At 42.3% G+C, this 19,106-nt stretch overlaps 1 protein-coding gene across 1 annotated transcript in view; it reads right to left on the bottom strand.

The window, feature by feature from the left end:
* The window catches only part of LOC126481985 (hemicentin-2), a 1,625,790-nt gene that overhangs the window by 703,937 nt on the left and 902,747 nt on the right, over positions 1–19,106 (bottom strand). The window contains exon 7 of the mRNA XM_050105950.1: positions 3,851–3,995. Coding sequence (XP_049961907.1) covers positions 3,851–3,995 — 145 coding nt within the window. The remainder of the gene's footprint in view (positions 1–3,850; positions 3,996–19,106) is intronic.

Raw genomic sequence — 19,106 nt, 5'->3', positions numbered from 1 at the left:
TCTTCTCTTGTGATTCTTCAACAAGAGTATACGCTATTACAGAAATCAATTACTCGTTCTCTTCTCTTGTTCCTTGTCCCAAGCCCACATTCTCCTGTAACCGTTTCTTCTACTCATACAACTGTATTCCAGTTCCCCATGACTATTAGATTTTCATTTCCTTTTACGTACTGTATTACCCATTCAAGGTTATTACTCTTTCAATATCCTCATATATTTTCTCTTTCACTTCATCTTCTGCTTGCAATGTCGGCATGTATACTTTAACTATCGTTGTCGGTGTTGCTCCCAGTAATACCCTCAGTGCCCTACCTCCTATTCATAATGACTCCCACTCCCGTTATACTATTTTCTGCTGCTGTTGATATTATCCTACACTCGTCTAACCAGATCCTTGTGTTCTTTCCATTTCATCTCACTCGCCCTTTTATATCTAGACCGAACCTTTCCATTTAGGCGGCGTGGAGTGGCCGCGCGGCTTGAATCGCCATGTCACAGATTCTGCGGCCTTTCCGACGGAGGTTAGAGTTCTCCCTCGGGCATGGGTGTGTGTGTGTTTTTAGCATAAGTTAGTTTAAGTAGAGTGTAAGTCTAGGGACCGATGACCACAGCAGGTTGGTCCTCAGGAATTCACACATATTTGAACTTTTTTTTTCTTTTCTTTGCATTTCGCTTTTCAGATTTTCTTACTTCCCTACCACGTTCAAGCTTCTTGACATTTCACGCTCATTCTCGTTACTTACTGTCGATTAAAAATACCGAAAAGAACAGGAAAAGCTTGTCTGGGTAGACATAAGAGCAGATTTGCGAGTCAATACTTCTTGTGTGGTAGAACCTTTAGCAGAGAAGAAGAGTTTAATACTTTTCGTGCCAATATGTATCGTATGTGCAAGAGGTTGATGGATGTTGGGTAGATCCTGAAAGCACAGTATCAGCAGAAGCAGAGCTGCCATGAAGCGCACTGATGACTGGCCTAGAGATACTAGGGCAGGAAGATTTTGGGTAAGACTTCAAATGTAGTGCTTTCTAAGCTGGTACAGTTTGCTAATTTAGGTGCTACCTGGGGGAAACTTCCACAGTTATGTGGAAACGGTAGGGAAGAAAGGAAGAAACTGTTAGAAGTTATGTGGAGTTGTTTATCACTCCCAGATCACTGTCGAGATCCCTACTGGGAATGAACTACTGGTGTACAGGTAACCACTCTTAGTTCCACATCACGTTTAATTACTGATGAAAGTGTTTATAGTCAATAGATCTGTAACGGAATTGTAGAAGAAAGTAGGGGAGGGGGGTCGGCATCAATGGTAATTGTACTCAAGAAAAGCGTGGACGGATGCAAATACTCCCGTTTTGGTGTTAACTACCGGTATTTAAATCATTAATCTCCCAATGCCAAATATTAAAAAAAAATTTGGATAACCCGTGAAAATGCCAACATTTTACAGTTATGGATTTGAATATTGGATGTGATGGGTTGGAAGCAGCACAAGAGTATCGGCTCAAGACTGTGTTTACAGTTACATGCAGTTATTACAAGTACTGTCAAATGCCATTCAGATTAAAGAATGCACCACCAACATTTCTGACCTGTCAGCCTGAAACCAAGGCAGTATATGGCATACGTGGATGACACTATAATATTTCCCAAGGATATTCAAGAAAGAGTAATATTGTAGTGAGACGTGTCTAGTTGACTGTGAGCAGCAAAGCCAATGCAGTGTTTGGAGAAATGCCATTTCGTCCTAAATGAGGTCAGGCCATATTGTCAGCCAAGATAGAGTGTAAACAGATCCCCAGATCCTACAAGCCATGCAATAATTTTCTACTGCTGAGGCAGAGAAGGAGCTGCAGTCCCTTTTTAGGTCTGGCTATCTATTACTGAAAATTGGTGCTATAATTTTTTCAAATGGTATGACCAGTCATATCTCTCCTCAAGGTTGGAATAAATTTTGAATAGACACCAGTTTGCAGAGAATCTCATGTGTGGTCGAATTGTTGTGGACCACTGGTCCCATCCTGGGTTTTCCAGATTATGGGAAGCTACTAATAATGTTTTGCGATGCTAGCAAGCACACATTTGCGAACATACTGATTCAAGAAGTAGAGAGAATGGAACACTGAACAGCCCAGCTGCTAGGTAATTAAACAAAGTGGATAATATCGCTCTTCAACAGGAAACTGAGCATCGTTGAAGGTAATATGTATTTCCATAGTTACTTGCACAGCAATCACATCAAAGTAGTAATGAATCACGTAGCATTGAAATGGCTTATGAGCTGGTTCAAGCAGCTTTAAAATGGGTTATGGGCCTGAAGGATACGACTAGCCACCTGATCCAATGGGCATTACGTCTTTGCGAATATAACTTTCACGTTATGTCTGCACCAGTGAAACTCGCAGGAATAGCATGAGCCAGGAAGTGCATGCAGTATAAAATGTTGGCTTTTCTGCGCTGAGTGAAAGAAAGAGCAGGGTGCTGATCTCCAGTATTGGCATTTCACAAAGATACACACTGATTCAGTACTGATGAGAATATACTGTGTAAACAGGCTGAAAAGGGGCAATGATGAGGTATTCAGGCAGATTAACAAATGTATCTTCGTAAGTTATGAGGAAGATGAACTACAGAATAATATACAACAGAGGACTACTGGTGGTGAACATTCAACAAGACGTGGAGCAATAAATCAAGAACTGTGTACTCTCTGCACAAGAAACAGAACTTAACCATTTCAAGGACTAATGGTGGCCAGCCAGTCATTAAAATTGATTCGTATGGTTATACATGGAGCCTTCCCACAAACACCAGCGGAGAATTGGTATATTTTAAGTACAATGGATAGCTTCTCAATCTATATATTGATGATTGCCATATCAAGTAATCAAGCAGAGACGGCATCCCAAACAATGGATACTCATGGGATCTTGATGTTCAGGATGCTGGAAACCCTGCTGACCCAGCAGGCAACCACTTTTTTGTCAGAATCGACGAAGCAATTGTGCTGCCTATTGAAAATTCTGAAGCTAAGGAGAATGTTTCTGCAAGGTCTGGGAAGAAAACAATGGGTGCACAAGACAGAAGTTAGAATGTTGAACTACTATGTAAACGCTAACTGTAGCGACTGTAATGCTTTGCTGTCATGTTTATCAACAGCATAAAACGAAAAGGTTCATGGTATAACAGGTTTGTCACCGTAGGAGGCTGTCTCTGAGGGGAGAATACCTTCTTCTTTTGAGTTACGTAAACCAATCTCTCAGCAAGATGTATGTGGTTTTGTCACGAAGCTATGAAATGTCCAGTAAACATAGGCTCTACATTGTATACCTGAGGAGCTATGAGCGCTTGTTCAGCAGACGAGATGTGTTTCTCAGTATCGCAGACGAACAAGTGGTCATAGCTCTTGAAGTGTGGAATTTAGAGCCCATACTTACTATGTATAGGGTCCGTCGGCCCCTTTAACTTTGATGCTGTGCAGCATTGTTGGATGATTATTGAGGACACGGGTTCATCTGCGCGATTTTGTTTCTCAGGACACCTTCTACATCCTCTCGAAGTATGTTGGTATAATTTTGAAACACCCTGTATACTTAGCAACAGAATTACACTACCGTTAGCGAACTTGTTTGTGATTACTGATCAGAATTAGTTTAATGTATATGACCATACAGTAAATGTTGTTGTCATGGGAATATGGATGGGAGTAATGAGTTACAGACAGAATGCAAGTACGCGTTAACTCTCGACGGACGTTTCAGGATTCAAGAAACAGTTAACTTTGTCAGACCAGATGCGCAAACGTTTAATATCTATTTTTATGAAGAGAGTCGGACGTGGAGCAGCTGTACTTACAGGCAATGAAGAGGCGTCGGCGGTCCTCCAGTATCCCACCCGGGAAGTATGGGTTCTCCACGCGGCAGGCCAGTTCCTTCTGCTGGTCGTGAACCCGGGGCCGCAGCACCAGCCGGCTCACAGTCACATTCCCCAGGTGTTCCACCTGCAGCACCAGCATTTGTAGCGCATTAGTACGGCCGAGAAAGTAACCCTTGTATACAGCCGTGACATTATTTCTACGCTAAGAAAACATATTTCGAGGTGATCCTGGTGTTTAAATTCGTTCAGTAGTGAACCGATTTATTTCTTTTTCTCGAAAATATATTCCGAGGTCAGTGTTGAGGCAAACCAAAGTGTCTGCTTTTTTAATGATGTTAAACGGATAGGTGATCTGAAGAGTAAATGTGGTAAAATCTAACCCAACTGGTTTCGGAAATAAACGGCAATGAGAGCCACAGTTTCGTTTGTGAAACGACACAGTTAATGAAACTTTTAAAGTAATACTCTAGTTATTTCAAGAGAAGACCACTTAAAGTTTACACAATTTGTTGGGTACTTACCGTCTACAAGTTGTTACGTTCTAATCGTCCTCCTTTCTACGGGAGCTACTTAATGTCCAGCTATCTGCGAATGTTTCAAATGGTTCAAATGGCTCTTACCACTAAGGGACTAAACATCTGTCATCAGTCCCTTACACTTAGAACTACTTAAACCTAACTAACCTTAGGACATCACACACATCCATTCCCGAGGCAGTATTCGAACCTGCGACCGTAGCAGCAGCGCGTCTCCGGAATGAAGCGCCTAGAACCGCTCGGCCACAGCGGCCTGCTGCGAATGTTTGCCTGTATTACAAATGTCGACTACCGACTAGGAGAACAGACTGCATTGTCTCCCAAGGTCACTAAATGATATTAACATGGACCACAAAGTCATTAGTTAATAATGAAAATAAATCCGTTTTCCTTTCGTAGGGTACACCCAATAAACAAAAAAAAAAAAAAAAAAAAAAGGTTCAAATGGCTCTGAGCACTATGGGACTTAATTTCTAAGGTCATCAGTCCCCTAGAACTTAGAACTACTTGAACCTAACTAACCTAAGGACATCACACACATCCATGCCTGAGGCAGGATTCGAACCTGCGACCGTAGTGGTCTCGCGGTTCCAGACAGTAGCGCCTAAAACCGCTCGGCCACCCCGGCCGGCACCCAATAAACAGTTAAGCAATGTTTTTAAGTTCCAACCACGGTCCTTTTACAATGTGTCCCTAAGGCTTTTTTGTAATGAACGCTATGGAATGATTCGATTATTCTAGAGCCGAACCAATACTATGTGTACAATGCAATGATCTGTGATGCATAGAACCGTTTTCTCATAAAACTAAACACGTTTAATGCTACAAGCGTTTAGGTGTATATAGCTCTAGCCAGTAACTGACACAGATAGCCAGAATAACAAAGTGACATTCTATCCATGAGAAGCAAACCACAAATTAAGGGAGACGTAAAATAATTAACTGTTTTCCACTTATATTCACTATCGTCTCTGGCATTATACACTTAGTGACTGTTGTCGAATGTTGTAAGAACTGCCGTGACACGGTGGAGTACAAGAAATATTTTTTCATTTTGATTATTTTTAGGTAATATTTGTATTTACAGTTTTTATACTTAATTCACTAGTGTTAAAAACTTTAGGGGGAAGTAATGTTCCCGTGACATGTCACTGAAATGTAACATAGCTCGATAATTCGAGGGTGGCCCAGACAGTAATGTACGGCACTTTTTCCTTCAACAATCCTTTATTGAACATAATGAGAACTACACACACGAAAGAATGGTCTTTTATCTACACACCCTATTTTTCCACGTAATCTTCATCCCGTTCTATGGCCTTCCTCCAGCGCGAAACAAGGGCGTGTATGCCTAGTCGGCACCTATCCTAGTCCTGCTTCACTGTTTCAATCACCTCCTCTTAGTCCTCAAAATGTCTTCTACGAATGGAATCCTTTAATGGCCCAAGCAAGTGGAAGTCGGAGGGGGCTAGGTCAAGTGTGTTACCTTCGACAACCGTGGATGGTCTCCCCGACAGCTGCAAATGGTGGATCTCCGCCGAACCGCCCTCTGTTGTCCTCACCTTCCGCCCCCAGCGACCAAGAGTACTTCTGTCGACAGCAGATGCTCCATAGACTTTGCACAAGCGTTTGTGATTATTTCGCACAGTTTCTTTCTCTGCAGTGAAAAAGTCAATGACGTTACGTTGCTCGTAACTTACATCACCTGCAGACGCCATTTTGAAACTGTCCTACATTTACGCTATCAGTCGGAAATGACGGAAACTTGGTGCGATCACTCAGGAGACTTCAGATAATACATATGTAACATGTAGCATTCGCAGCGGAGTGCTGCACTGAGGAGAGGTATCGATGTCGGTCTGTGAGGACTGGCTCCAAATCGGCGTTCCAAAACATCCCAAAGGTGTTCTTTAGGATTCAGGTCAGGACTGTGTGCAGGGCAGTCCATTACAGGGATGTTATTGTCGTGTAACCACTCAGCCACAGGCCGTGCATTATGAACAGGTGCTCGATCGTGTTGAAAGATGCAATCGCCATCCCCGAATTGCTCTTTAAGAGCGGGAAGCAGTAAGGTGCTTAAAACATCAATGTAGGCCTGTGCTGTGATAGCGCCACGCAAAACAAGGGGTGCAGGCCTCCTCTATGAAAAACACGACCGCACCATAACACCACCGCCTCAGAAATTTACTATTGGCACTACACACGCTGGCAGATGACGCTCATCGGGCATTCGCCATACCCAAACCCTGCCATCGGATCGCCATATAGTGAAACGTCATTCGTCACTCCACACAACGTTTTTCCACTGTTCAGTCGTCCAATATTTAAGCTCCACCGTTACTGTTCGAAGCGGTCGCAAGTCGTTATCCACAAAAATGAAGTCAGGATCGAATGCAGTCCTCACATGACGCACATGGGGAAGGAGTACTGTGTCATAGTGACGTTGACCGCTGAGTGTACCGTGTTCAAAGGTTTGGAGGACTGTATGCCAATGCAACATTATGCGTACTCCCACTATAACACCTTGACCAACCAAACGATCATGTTCAGCAGTGTTTGTGGATGCATTACGTAATCCCACTTCTCGTAACAGGAGAGTATGTTCAAGATCACCATTCAAGCTGAATTGATTCTAATCCGAACTTGGTCCTGTCCCTATGCTCTTGGCATCATCCCAAATGGTGCTCCCAGAATCTGATCCTCCATACTCCTTGTGTTGCAGCAGGAGCCGCATTTGGCGCTATAGTCTCGCTGACGTCGAGCAGTGGTACGTCAAGCTATCTGTGCAGGACTGGCACACCTCTGTCAACACGCTGCCGCAATATCATTCATTTCCACCAAGTTGTTAATATTTTATGTCACTTTATATATCTCGTCCTAAAGTTTTGCAGAGCGGTGTTCATTCGAGAGCCTGACAGGCTTCATACATAGGTTAACGGAAAAAATGCTGAAACAGATTGTTGGAAAAAGAACCATCTCATTACGCACCAGACGATATCTTCTACAAGAATGAATATAGATTCTTGGGGATCAGTTTTAACTCAACACACGTAAACCAAAATTTGACCTTGGCGCCAGATATAAGTTGCCGGTTCATCTGGTGGCTGGTTCATGCCTCTGTAGTGCAGTTAGGCAATTCACTTGCTCACGTTCATTTCAGTCGAGAGAGGTTTTTCCTTTTTTCCTTTTCTTTTTTTAATGAAAGACTCCGTCTAGCAACTTTCGGGGTACTGAGGCGCATGTTCCTCGAGCACCTAGTCGATAGCACATTGAACATTTATGAAAGAGAAATAAATTTTTTTATCTTAAACATTAAGAACCTCGAGGTCGCAGGATATGATTTAGTCAAGCCTACTGCACTTTATTAACTATCTGATGCCACTGTATCTCGATATTTTCATCTATAAGTCAAACATTTCATACAAAGTGTCATTAAATACTTACATTCAGTTTAAACAGACACGTAACTGTAAATTTTATAAAGTTATTTACAACAGTTCAACCAGCCTGCAGTTAACTTTTATGTAACAGGAATGGAACCGACACACTAGTTCTCGTCGTGCCGGTGTCGCTAACGGGTGGCTCTTTTGGCCGTGCGTCTGAGGCGCCTCCCGAACGAAGCAGTCTGCCGTCTGCTGCGGAGGGAAAACACGAGTTCTCTTCTGCTACCACCTAGGAACCTGCAGCGACCACCGAAGCTTTACACCTCAGTGCAGTCCTGGCAGTGTGTATCTGTTTTTGCTGGCGCAGCGCCAACCATCGAATCATCCACTGTGTTAATGGTTGCCAGCTGGGTGTTGCGATCCCTGGTGTATTGTTGGGTGACTTGGTTGTTACCCAGAAAGGTTCTCGTCGTGATTCAGGATACCATTTGTGTGGCTGACCAAAGACATGTTGGGTGTCATGTTTTTAACTGTGGTGTCTCCAGGCTTAAATGTGTTCATGAATGTGGATTGCTGTTTGTGTGAAATGAAAATAACATTTATCTTATTGAGACATAATGTCACTCATACCTTAGCAGTATTTTTTCACGGGGATTTATCAAAAAATTTTTGCCTCCCATAAATTATTGTAGCTGCATTGTGAAATAGATGAGGAAGTTATGGAGCTGAACATTGTTGTTTCAGTTTAAGGGGAGGTTTTGAAATAGAAGTGTAACGTGTTTTGATGCAAAGTATCGTACCCGCTCAACTTACACCTTCCAACCACGTATTTCGTACCAAACATGTAAGATAAAACATAGAAGATAAAACAAAATATTTACCAGACATGTATATAATTAGGTTCTCTGCCCTTGTGTATCATCTATCAGCTTTCTCTCGCAGTTGACGGGAAGAGCGGTGGAAAGTAGCTCATGACTGAGTAACTGTAAGAAGCAGTTGTGTAAAAGAGTCCTGTTGAACCTTCTGTGTCTAAGGCGCTGCAGTCATGGACTGTGCGGCTGGTCCCGGCGGAAGGTTCGAGTCCTCCCTCGGGCATGGGTGTGTATATTTGTCCTTAGGATGATTTAGGTTAAGTGGTGTGTAAGCTTAGGTACTGATGACCTTAGCAGTTAAGTCCCCTAAGATTTCACACACATTTGAACATTTTTGAACCTTCTGTGAGAAGTAGATATGTTTTATGCAGACGTAACAAACAGAACTTTGTAGCCCAAATATTTTGTCAGTGAGTCATCTGAGTAATTACGAGTGCTGGATATTTAATGAAGGAACTGTTACCATTTATCAGTTAGTGAAATCTCGAACGAACTTTTCAATCCTGGACACAGCATAATTTCTTCGCCCAAGTAACATCTGTGAGCACTATCATACCACTGAGAAGAAGCAAGGAAGATAACATCCAGAGAATCAGGTTAGTACAGTTACAATGGTTCAATACTCGCTACACGTTTAATCAGTTCCATTCAAAATATCTAACATCAGTGCTGTAGACACGATAATGCATGAGCATTATTGAAAGAAGTGTTACAAGGTGCATGCCTGGAATAGACGAACTGGTGTACAATAGGACGTTTCTTTTGGAAAAGACTTTGTTGTTTTATGCAAAAGTTTAAATCGACCCAAGTTTATGTCGTTACTGATGTAAAAGATACAGTCTTGTGAAATCGGGTGGGTGTTTTTGAAAACATCGTGTGTATAGCTGTAGTATTTCAGGAGCGAATTTTGTAATACACCACTTCGTCATACTGTAACAGTTGATGGATTCTGAAACACTGGATTCTGAAACCACTTTTAGTTTGATAACCATATGTAGCAAGCATATTGTGTATTTTTAACCAAAATTAAGACTAAAGTTTCAGGTGGTTGATAAATACTGTGCCAAGTCTATTATATCGCGTTACCATTCTGAATATAGTCTCGGAATTTTGCTCCAAAATTCCTGGCAGTTTCTAGTAAGTATCCTACGCACATCCCATTCTTCTCCTACCGAAAGCCCTGACGGCGCCTACAAGTAATATTAAATCACTTCGCTGTTACTTATTTTATTGTGATTGAACATATTGTCAGAAATACAATCTTCTGAAAAAAGGCGTTTTAAATGTCTCTTATATTTTAGAAACGCGATGTATCATATTCTCTCTTATCTGTTACTACTGTGACTATGATTACACTACCTCCCGCCCGAATGAGTCAGTATGACGAAGTCGTGGAATACGTAAAGCAGAGTGCAGTGTTCGCTAGGCTCTTGGTGAGGAGTAATTGATCAGCTGCATATTACTGGACTAATAACCGCGCTCGTTTCGTATACAGTTTGCTGATAGCGACAGGGATCTCTAAGGAGATTAGTTGCTAGATTATAAAGTAAAGACCCCTCTGCCCGTAGCTGAATGTGCTTCAAATTCAGCGTTGAAATTTCAATTAAAATGTAATGATTTGGACTTGATCGAGGCAGTAAATGATCCGTGCCATCTAAATCCCCGACAATGCTAGATTACCCTCAATTTATTAAAAGGAGAGATTTTCAAGGCCTACTGGAGCGTGTAAAGCGATTATTTAGTACATTCCCACACACAGCTCCTCATCCCAATTGACACTGATACCTCAATTGTTCGCTTAATTACAAACTGAAATGTAATTACATGATTCGTTTAGCTAAACTGTAGCTATTCATTACATATATTATTCACGTGTGACATGGGAAAGTACCAACAAAGCACACTAGTGGAATGAAATGTCAGAGAGAGAGTCCCAATCGACCTCTCCACAAAAAAAGAAATTTTTTTCGACATAACACATTTCAGTTGCTGCAATGGTCGACAATGTCAACTTAAACATTGTCTGTAACGTGCTTGATGTATCTTAAATAACTGAGTGCGACGCGAGACACTGCTTTCTTAAGAAAATGATTGTCATTGTCCTTCAAAAAATGCTTGGATTTATTCCTTTGATCAACAGTTATTATGCTGGTGATAATTAATTCCTGGATAAATTTTATAGTATGTAAGGTTGAAAGAAGGTTTTATTGTGGTTCACGGATTGCCGTAAATCATTTTAAATGAATACTCTCTCACACAGTTATATCGATAGACTAAAACATTAATTGCATTAGTAATGTAATCAGCCATTTGGCATCCACTGCTGCATAAAGCCTCCTCTACACCTCTCTGCGTGCTACTCAATGATACACATCCATGCTGCTTCCTAAATATGTCCTAATTCATCTACCCACCTACCTTACCATTTTGTATTGGCGCTTTCTTGTAAGTCTGAATCCATCAAGGAAATTTCTGTATTCATCTGCCAGTCATTTGCCTGGCTGCATGTATCGTCCATGCCCATCTCATCTTCGTTACACTCATAATGTCGTTCTCTGCTCGAGTCGTTTCCCTTAAACACTTGTTTATTTGCCTACCTCTCTCAACAATTTCCACTGCGAAAGTTTCGGGTGTTCGGTGAGCAACTCTCGATGTCTGAATGATATTCTCGTTGAAAGTTAACGTCTAATTTAGACTTTTCGAAGCCGGTCGTAGACATATATTCTTAGCTTTCAGTTTCACACTGGAATCTCCGACTGGGGAAACATTGTTCTGATAACTAAAAGCAGTTCTAGCCAGTTATACTCATCCGTTAATTTTGCTATTCATCCTGCAGGTTCATTCATTATATGTCATCACCAAAACGCTGTTGGTAGGTGTGAACTCGACTGCGAGAATCGACAAGTAAATGTCTCGATGTAGTATCACTTGAAATGATTGAAAGAATATTTTCATGTACGCCGATTCGAGCTAATAAACAATGGCCTGTACTTAACGAAGGACACAGATTCTTATAAAGTGCTAGCCTGTGGTGTGAATTCCTAAGGTACCAAACTGCTGAGGTCGTCGGTCCCTAGACTTACACACTACTTAAACTAACTTATATTAAGTACAACACACACACCCGTGCCTGAGGGAGGGCTCGAACCTCCGGTGGAAGCGGCCACGCAGTCCGTGACATGGCGCCTCACCCCGCGGCCACTGCGTGCGGCAAAGTGTAATCAATCCTTAGGAATACCGATTCCACAATTAGAAATGCCCACAGATAAATCTAACTTCGTACACGTACACACAGTCGGCGAGCATGTGAATGACTGCAGTTGCAGCTCTCTGTGACAGATGAAACGGCCACCAAGGTGCTTCAGCTTCTTTCGTGTTTACTGTTATCAGGCTCTGGTAGGTTATACAAGTGGCGTGAAAAACGTCAGATGTTTAGTGCGAGACAGCGTCATCAATAACGGACAGAATTTAAAATGGGACTCAGTGTGGGTCTCCATTTTGTCGGTGGTCGATGCGTGCAATATCCAGATTTGTCGAGCATTCAGACGTGACAGAAATCTGTTGTAAGACTGCATGAAAACATGAGGGCAAGCAAAATCGCCGTCAAGGTACCACTCGACCATATATGATCATCAAAGGTGATTATCCCCCAACTGTGCAACAAGGATGACGTAAATCGTTCACATCGGAGCCTGCTACCCCTGAACATGTAGCGGACTCCCTGCAATATTCTGTGTCATCGTGCACCATAGGTCGGTGACTAGCATTAAGCAGACCGAGAACTATCATCCCATGAGCAGACTGCTATCGATATCACAGTACAAACTGCTGCGTTCAGAGTAGTGCCGTGACGGAGAGACATGGGTTGCCGATGAGTGACGTCACAGTGTGTTCACTATAGACTGCGTTTCCGCACTATGCTAGATGACCATCGTTGGCGAGTATGATGGCGACCTGGGAAGAGGTCGCAATCATCCAATGTTTTGGAGAGGAACAGCGGTTTTCTCCTGGAGTCATGGTGTGGGGAGTCATCGGATATGACCAGGTTCGGCTGGAAGTGAGTGAAGCACTCTGACGGCAAAACGACACATCTCGGACATCCTACGTCTTCACATGTTAGCTCTCATTCAACAATAACTTTGTGTCATTTGTTATCAGAACGTTGCTGGTCCACACATGGTACATGTCTCCACGAACTGTCTGCATGATCTTGAGGTATTCCATGGTTAGACGGATCAGCATATCTGTGCCAAATAGAAAATGGATGGGGCCAGTTCAGTCGGCAACACTATTCCAGTGACTATATTTTTTGACACCAAGGATGGATTACGAATTTTTGCATATCCAGACCATGGGGTGCAACATCATGCTGGAAAGTGAGATCATATTGCCTAGTTCATGATAAATTTGAATCTGTTTTGTAACATATGAAATAACATTGTGTGCCCACTCAAAATGTGAAGTTTCATTTTATTTTCTCTTCTATATCTGGTGGCTTCACTTTATCCACCACTATTTCGTATATGAAGAGGTTGAACAAGTCAGCCAACCTAATGTTACGTACCACCAAATGACGAAACAAGGTCCACTCCTTCTGTGAAACATATTTTTACAAATATCTAAACCTATGTCAAGTGTTAAATAAACCTTTCTGTTTCAATTGATTGGTTGATTTTCTCGACATCTTCAAATTTATACAGTTGCTGAATCGCAGCCTTGTTTAATATATTTCAATATGTCATTTAATAAACTATATCTACGTCTTCATCCATCCTCTCAAGGTGTTTCACAGAGAGTACTTTGTGTAACACGATCATTTTCCTCCCGTTACGTGCCAGTGACGAACGATTCATGGGAAGAACAACTAATTGTACGCCTCTGTGTGGTCGTGAATATCATTAACATTACCTCTGTAGGCTTATCGCAGTATATACAGTAAGTGGGAGGAAGCAAAATATTGGTCGAATTTTATAGGAATGTGCGCTCTTTGATTTTCAGCACTCAATCACAACATGATGCACACAGCCTCTCTCGAAGCGTCTGCCACTAGAGTAGACTGAGCATCTCCGTGACACTTTCGTGCGTACTAAATGAACCTGTAACGAAACATGCTGCTCTTCTTAGGATCTCTTCTGTTTCTTCTATCGATGCCTACGGTTTCCAGCTATTATTAGTCTAGCCAGTTATGATGATAAACTACCAATGCAAACAGGAAGAAAGTATAATGTCGCTGTTCTAACAGATATAATGGGATATGGTGCGAATGCATGGGCTCACAGACTTCTGCACAGGTTTTAAGAGGTTTCAACACGCAATACTTCTTCGGTTTACGGGAGCTTTTGGTACTGTCTCGGTTAAGGCGTTGCAAATAATAGTTCGTATATGCCATTCGGTCTCCAAATGCGGAAAAATAACAGCAATCCACAATCAGACCAGCTGGGTCAGGAATGATGGGATTACGCCCAAACAGCGAGGCGTCCCAATGGTTTTTTCCCAAATACAGAGACGGGGAGTGGGGTATCCGAATCCATTCAGAGGCCACTTCTTCACTGGTCTTGGCCGCAACGCCAGCTACTGGCATCGAGGTGGGCGAAGACAAATTTTCAAATGTGCATGTGCTGAAAAAGAAATACCACCTATATGCCAATGTTACAGATACGATCAAGACTCGGTGTCAAGGAGGTATGCTGATTACTTTTCAAATGATTCAATGTGTTAAACACTAGACGTCTAGCATGAAAGCGAAAGAAAGTGGAGGAAAAGATTGTAATTATGTTTAACGTTTCTTGGAAGTCGTTAAGTGCACCCATTATCAAACACCGTAGGAGTATACCCTGTGTAATATGCGCTCTCTTTCAAGCAAACTTAGTTTTCTGAGGGTATCAGTGCTTATAACGTCATATCTCATGAACTGTGTATCGTACAGTGAAATTATTTTGCTGGTAAATCCAGTGGTATATATGTATACTGTCCGCGAAACGTGTTGAGAATAGAGTTAGGAGTAAAGACGTAACAAACCCATTAACAGCTACACTGTAGTAAACAATGAACTTTTTTTGCTACCACGATTTTCTGGAAGATGTCAGCGAGGAAATGTTCCGCTAAGATTCGAAATTATGTTTAAAGTTTGTTGCAAGTTGCTACGTTCTCTCATCGGAGAACACTGGATGAATTTAGTCTGGGCAATTTGGACGCTTTTAGTAATCCACCTCAAGACGTAGAAATACTTTATAGCTTTAATACTAGACTTATTGTGTAAAACCTTTCATGTAAGAATAGACCTCTTAATATATCTGGCAGTTTGGTTGAAACTGAACCAGTAGTATAGCAGGAAATGCTAAACATACATACATAAACATACACACACATACATTTTTTAAATGATGCAGAGATAAAAATTTTATTTCTTTAGCGGTTAATTATATTTGCTCCTTGTGCATTATCAAACTATCCGGTGGAAAAAACAGCGTAATTTGTCGGCAGTGTCAAGTAAACCACAAAACAAAAGAACACGAAAATTGCTTGGGGAGAGACAGGGCCTACGTGTTGCTGAGGTTGTGTTGAGTACACTGCGGACGTTTCGCTAGGAAGCCCTTACGCATTCTCCATACAGTCCAGATCTCCACCCATGCGATTTCCAAAATTTTGGAGGGCCAGAAGAAGACATTCGTAGCCATCGATTTGCTTTGGACGAAGACTTGCACGCCTAGGTAATGTCATGATTCTGCAAGCAACCGCAAACGTTTTTCCATGAAGTCACACATCTTGTCTCACAGTGCGATAAATTTATCGGTATTCACGGGATTAATTTTGAAATAATGAACAACTTATTTCATTTTTTTCCCGTTTCTCTCGTTTTTATTTGACTGCTCCTTAAAAATGTTCGTGAAATAAAGGTGGTGAGTTCTTGCACCCTTAACAACGAGATATACACATCCAACTCAGAACACCTTTGTGGTGAACTAAGACTGATTTCATTTCAGATGTTGTCTAATGTAGCGACCGCAAATAATTGCACTCTTTCTTTATACTGCAAATGGGAAATAATCTTGACGCGATCTGCCGTTACAGTACGTACAGAATCGAACAGGGAAGAATCGATATTGTCCATCCTATGGTCTACATCTTAGGTATTTATTGTTCAAAAATGGCTCTAAGTGCTATGGGACTTAACAACTGAGGTCATCAGTCTCCTAGACTTAGAACTACTTAAACCTAACCAACCTAAGGACATCACACACATCCATTCCCTGAGCCGGGACTCGAACATACGACCGTAGCAGCAGCGCGGTTCCGAACAGAAGCGCCTAGAACGGCTCGGCCACAGCGGCCGGATGTATTTATTGTCTTATAAGCCTTATGAAGCACCTGTTTCTCGCATTCGGAAACCACAATATGACTGGGCTATCCTGGGCCAAAATGTTTAAATTCCACCAGCACCTCACCCTGCGTTTCGAACTTAACAGAAGCTTTTCTACTTAACTAACTGGATTAGCACTAACAGAAGAAAGTATCTCGCAAAATTGCCCTGACAGCAGATTTGTTCTGGGCGTAGTATTATCTCTCGTAAGATAATAAATAAATAGATCTTAAATTGGCAAGGACCTTATCTACAACAGGAATAAAGTCATTTCGAGTAGTCAGTGGCACTTATAAAACCAAGTTGGAAATAAAATATAAGATATGGAACAAACAGCGACATATTACTTTTATCTGCAGGATTTCCACCCTTGGCAGTACAAAATATTTGAGTATACAGGGTGATTCAGGTGCCCTCTTTGTGTTTTATGAACTCCACGTTGCCATCAAATTCGACCAGCAATATGTCCACAATCTCTTGCTCATTACATGCCAGCTATTAGTCCTACATAAAAAAATAGACAGGACCTTTGTGGTGGAAATTTAATGCAGTTAAATTTTTGATTGGGATGTTGTTTCGAATTATTCAAGGAAAAAAAAACATACAAAACTGACCTTCAAACACGTATTCCTTGAATAACTCGAAAATCGTGGCCTCTAGCAAAAACGTATCCCGAACAAAATTTAACAATATTAAATTTCCTCAAAAAGGTCCTGTTCTTTTTTTCTGTAGGACCAATAGTCTATGCGTAGGGAGCGAACGAATGTGAAGACTTCGCACGTTGGTTTTGAAGGCAGATGAATCGACATATATATTAATGTGATTTGTGCGATATTTACTTTAATACTGATCCAAACTGTCAAAACCTAACAAAGGTACCCATGCTTCCGGTACAATTCCCACGGGGTATAAACCTATTGCTGGGTTTCTCAAGGCGGTTCATCGACCAACTTCGGCTGAAGGCGTGGTGAATCACTGTGTTTGTTCAGTGCTCCTTGGGTCTGCCGCCGTCTAACCAAATTCCGTTTCTACTCCTTGGTTCCTCCTTCCTCGCGTACTGTTTTTATGCGAGAGCTAATAGTACCAGCCAGCATCGTGATTTTCGTTCTCCTCCGCTGGCACGCCTAGATGCCGTCGTTCTCTGCACATATTTGTCGTGTACTGCGCGTGTGAGATAAGAAGGTCCGCCTTGCGGTAATGTCTTTCGCAGAAGGCGAAGAGGTGGTAGTATATGCAGCCGCAGACCGTAAACGGGCGAACAGTCGAGCGACTGCATTTACTGACCCGGTGGAAGGCTTTACACGGCTATTTGGCGGCGTTATGGCCCGCCGACGAATGGTCTCGCCCTGGCGGAGAACAAGGGCGGGCCGTGACAATTTCCTGTGTGGCGTAGAGCGCCTCAAGCTGCAAACAGTCAGGAGACCCACATACGCTGACCTCCTGAGCTTGTAGGAAACGTCAGACATTAAATATCTCAAAATAGAATAAATTACTCATTCCTTAGTATAACTAACGGAGAGCATGCTGAAAGTGTTCTGCGATTAATGGAAGAATTTTCGTAGCTTACTTCGTTGTTTCCAGTTATGTAAAAAGTTCTGAAGAAATGTTTCACTCCTATTCATGTCAGACAAATAACTAAGACGCTTTACATAAGAAGAAATTAACTTGCATCTGACAGAGATTGAAATTTGGACTGTTCCTTTTTTCAATACCAAATCAGCCATTTTATCATAAAATGTACCACAGACCGAGAGTTTTCTCATGTACTGTTAACTCTACAGGATTTTTTGGGGATTTAGGTCAGTAACTAGAAACTACAGGAAATATACACTCTAAGACGCTCCACCAAGAAATTATTTGAATGGGACGGAAATCGGTAGATGTTATGTACAAACATAGACAAACAAACGATTAGAATTTCATAAAAATTGGATCTTTTATGCAAGACAAAGAGCTTCAGAGATTGGGCAAGTCAATGACACGTTGGGTCAGCTCTGGCCCTTATTCACACAGTTATTCGGCTTGGCATTGATTGACAAAGTTCTTGGATGTCCTCCTCAGGGATATCGTCCTACAGTCGGTACAATTGGCGAGTTAGCCCGTCAAAACATTGAGCTGGCTGGAGAACCAGCAAACAATGCTCCACACATTCCCAAATGGGCAGCTTTGCCAACCAAGGGAGATTCTGGCAAGCACAAATACAAGCAGCAGAAACTCTCGCTTGGTGCGGACGGCCATTATCTTGCTGAAATGTAAACCCAGGTTGGCTTGTCATAAAAGGAAAGAAAAAAGAGAGAGGAATATCATCGAGTGTCGCTGTACTGCTAGAGTGCCGCAGATGTCAACGGAAGGGGTCCTTCTATGAAAAGAAATGGCAACACCCATACCACAACTACTGGTTGTCGAACTGCCCGGGCGCCACTGTCAGCCTGTATCGCACCACTCTCCAGTGAATCGTCGCTGGTTATCACGGCTCAATTCAAAAAATGGTTCAAATGGCTCTGAGCACTATGGGACTTAACTTCTGAGGTCATCAGTCCCCTAGAACTTAGAACTACTTAAACCTAACTAGCCTAAGGACTTCACACACACATCCATGCCCGAGGCAGGATTCGAACCTGCGACCGTTGCGGTCGCGCGGCACCAGACTGTAGCGCCTAAAACCGCTCGGCCATCCCGGCCGGCGCTCAGTTTAGTGTGGGATCATCAGTAAAGACAGTTCTAATCCAGTCAGTGTGACTCCAGGCCGAAGACGTGCCTGGAGAGGCTCAAGGTAGCGGTGGGATACCAGCTTAACTGTCGCCCGCCATACGAATTGACAACCAGGAGTGACGGTCTGTAGTGCCACTTCAATCATAGCAGGATCTCTTTGGTCGTGATCCTCAGTACCGTGACATCATAGAGGTATGTCGACTACACTCTATGCCCTGATTTGCTACCCTTCATGGGAAGCTTACATTTCAGCAATATAATTCCCGCCCACACACAGAGAGCTACTGCTTGTTTTCGTGCTTGGCAAAAGTCTTTGCGCAGCAAGGTCACCGGATCTATCCTTAACTGAGAATGTTTGAAACATTATAGGCA

This window comes from Schistocerca serialis, chromosome 5 (assembly GCF_023864345.2).
Source record: "Schistocerca serialis cubense isolate TAMUIC-IGC-003099 chromosome 5, iqSchSeri2.2, whole genome shotgun sequence".
NCBI lineage: Eukaryota > Metazoa > Arthropoda > Insecta > Orthoptera > Acrididae > Schistocerca > Schistocerca serialis.
Note: the sequence above shows the minus strand (reverse complement) of the source record. Positions and strands in the feature narration are given on the sequence as shown.